At 69.9% G+C, this 2448-nt stretch overlaps 1 protein-coding gene across 1 annotated transcript in view; it reads right to left on the minus strand.

The window, feature by feature from the left end:
- The window catches only part of SHANK1 (SH3 and multiple ankyrin repeat domains 1), a 40823-nt gene extending 38694 nt beyond the window's left edge, over window positions 1-2129 (minus strand). Inside the window, exons 1-5 of the mRNA XM_012733524.1 lie at window positions 1875-2129; window positions 1539-1742; window positions 1196-1267; window positions 221-329; window positions 1-145 (exon numbers count right to left, since the gene is read on the minus strand). Of these exons, the coding sequence (XP_012588978.1) occupies window positions 1-145; window positions 221-329; window positions 1196-1267; window positions 1539-1742; window positions 1875-2129 (785 nt within the window). The remainder of the gene's footprint in view (window positions 146-220; window positions 330-1195; window positions 1268-1538; window positions 1743-1874) is intronic.
- Between the last annotated feature and the right edge of the window lie 319 nt (window positions 2130-2448).

Consider the following 2448-nt stretch of genomic DNA (forward strand, 5'->3'; position numbering starts at 1 on the left):
GCCGGGCAGTGCCGGGCGCAGGCCGCCTTGTGCAGGGCGGTCATGCCGTCCCGGGCCCGGAAGTCGATGTGCGCCCCGCCCAGGCACAGCGTGCGGATCACCTCCACCGAGCCTTCCGTCTGGGCGGCCAGCGTCAGGGGGGTCTCTGGGGCGGGAGGGGCGGGTCACGCACACAGCCTCGGCTCCCAGCTCTCCCGGGCCGCCCCCGCCCCCCGCCTACCTCCCGAGTCGGAGTCGTGGTAATTGGGGTCCAGCCCCTTGTCCAGCAGCCGTGCCACCTTGTCGGACGTCCCCAGCTGCACGTACTCCAGGAATCTCTTCAACCCCGTCTGGGCGGGGACAAGAGAGACAAGTCAGGCCGGCAGGGAAGAAGGGGGGCAGGGGAGAAGCGCGGGGGTCGCCAGCCCGCTGTCCCATGGCCGGCGTGGGGGTCTGTCCACCACTTGGAGGTTCTCGCTCACGCGTCCACCTTTAGCCCCTGAGGTTGCAGGTGCAACCAGTCACCCATATGAAATTTATGAGTGACAGGTTCACTTTCGGGGGGTGCTGGGACTTTCACACTCTGTGGTCGCTCGGGGGCCCGATGCTCTGGGGGCCGAATGTGGCCGTGGCTGCGGCAGGAATTGGAGACCGGTCTGGAGGGATGGAATGGGGGGGCAAGATGGGGCCGTGTGGGGCGGGCTGGGGATGAGGAGGCGCAGAGGGCCTTCTCCCAAGTGGCCAGCAGCTTTCACCCCTACGGACAGTGTGCAGGCTGGTGGTAAGGCGGCGGAGGCTTATGTGGCTGGGGGTGGGCAGCCCCCGTCCACATCTGTGAGATTTAGAATCGCGGTGGGACTGGGGAGCCCCAGCCCCCCAGAAGCAGAACAAGGGGAATCAGTCACTGGCCGAGGGCGGGGCGGAGGGTTCTGAGTGGACAGGGAGGGCCCAGGAGCTGAGAAAGACCCACCCAAGGGCGAAGGAAGAGGAGCCGGGTGAAGGTGGAGTGGGGAGAGGGAGGGGCGCAGCAGGGACATGGGGGGGGGCGGGTGCAGACAGCGGAGGTGTGCCCCAAATATGACACAGCATATTTGGGGACCCTGAATAAGGAAGCGGAACATGAGGGCGGCGGGGCCGTGGTGCAAGGAGGTGGCGGGCGGGGTTCTGGGGCTGGTGTCCTGGGGGGTGGGGGAGGGGCCAGGTGAGGGGGTCTCACCTTGGTGTGCAGCTTTGCCAGCTGCTTCTCATCCAGGTTGGTCTGCTTGTAAACACGGGTCTTGTAGCGAAACTGAGGCGGGGCCGGGTGGGCCGGGAGAGAGGCACAGTCAGAGGCCTGGGGGAGGCGCTGCGCCGGGGCCAGCTGAGGGTCCCCACGGGGTGGGGCGGGGCAGGGGTCCCCACTAGCCAGTGCAGGGGCCTGCCGGGAGTTGCCCAGTGGCCAGGTTGCCTCTGGCTGGGGTGCGGGAGGCAGGGTCCGCCTCCCTCAAGGTCTCCCACCTTGGTCTGCCTCCCAGGGTGGGCGGCGGCACAGGTGAGCGGGGACGGCTCACGGGCCTCACCTCCAGGTAGGGCACCCCCTTCTCGAAGGACTGGGGGTACTCCCGCAGCAGGCGCTCCTCCTCCAGGAAGTTGGCGTCGCGGCCCGAGGTGGCGGGCTGGAACAGGCCGTAGTTGAGCACGTCCTGGAGGCTCTCGCTCAGGGCACACAGCACCTGCTGCTTGGCCGTCCAGATGGTGGCGTCGGGGTTGAAGCGCAGGCATTTCTGGGGGTGGGGGCACAGGGAGGGGCCTGAGGGGGTTGGACAGGAAGGTGGGGTGACTGGGGACCATGGGAGGGGGTTCCGGAGGCTGGGGCCTGGGCGTGGCGGCCGCCCAGGCCAGGGGCGCCCACTCACTGTCTGGTGCAGGTCGGGGATGCCGATCCTGAAGACCATCATGCTGAAGTGGGCGTCGTCCGGCACAGACATGGAGCGGCCCTGGAGGCCTCGGGTGGAGGCCAGGCTACCAGGAGTCCCGCTGCCCCGGCCCCGGGTCCCCCGGAGGCCTCTCCCTGGCCCGTCCGGGGAGCTGTCGGACTCCGAGCCGCCCTCGGGACACTCGCTGCCACTGGGTCGCTCCTCGTCCTCGCTTGTGGCGGGGCTGTGGGTCATCGTGGGGCCACGGGGCGGTGGGGGACGGCAGCATCACAGGCGGCTGAGGGTCGAGGCGGCCGTCAGACAGGGGCCAGGACCCCTCGGGGGCCGCGCACGGCGGGGCCACAGCGGTCAAGGGCAGCAGCCCCGCGCTGCCCACCAGGCAGGCGCTGGACACAGCCGGACGGACGTGCCTGCCGGCGGCGCACACGCCCGCGCCCGCTTCCCACGGTCTCCTCCCCGCCCCGGCCTGCTCGCGGCCCCCCGCCCCTCCTGCGTCCCACTTTGCCGCTGACCCAGCGTGCCCGTGTCCCAGAAACCTCAGAATCACCGCGGG

The sequence above is a fragment of the Condylura cristata genome, unplaced genomic scaffold (assembly GCF_000260355.1).
Source record: "Condylura cristata isolate star-nosed mole 26May11 unplaced genomic scaffold, ConCri1.0 scaffold00041, whole genome shotgun sequence".
Lineage (NCBI taxonomy): Eukaryota > Metazoa > Chordata > Mammalia > Eulipotyphla > Talpidae > Condylura > Condylura cristata.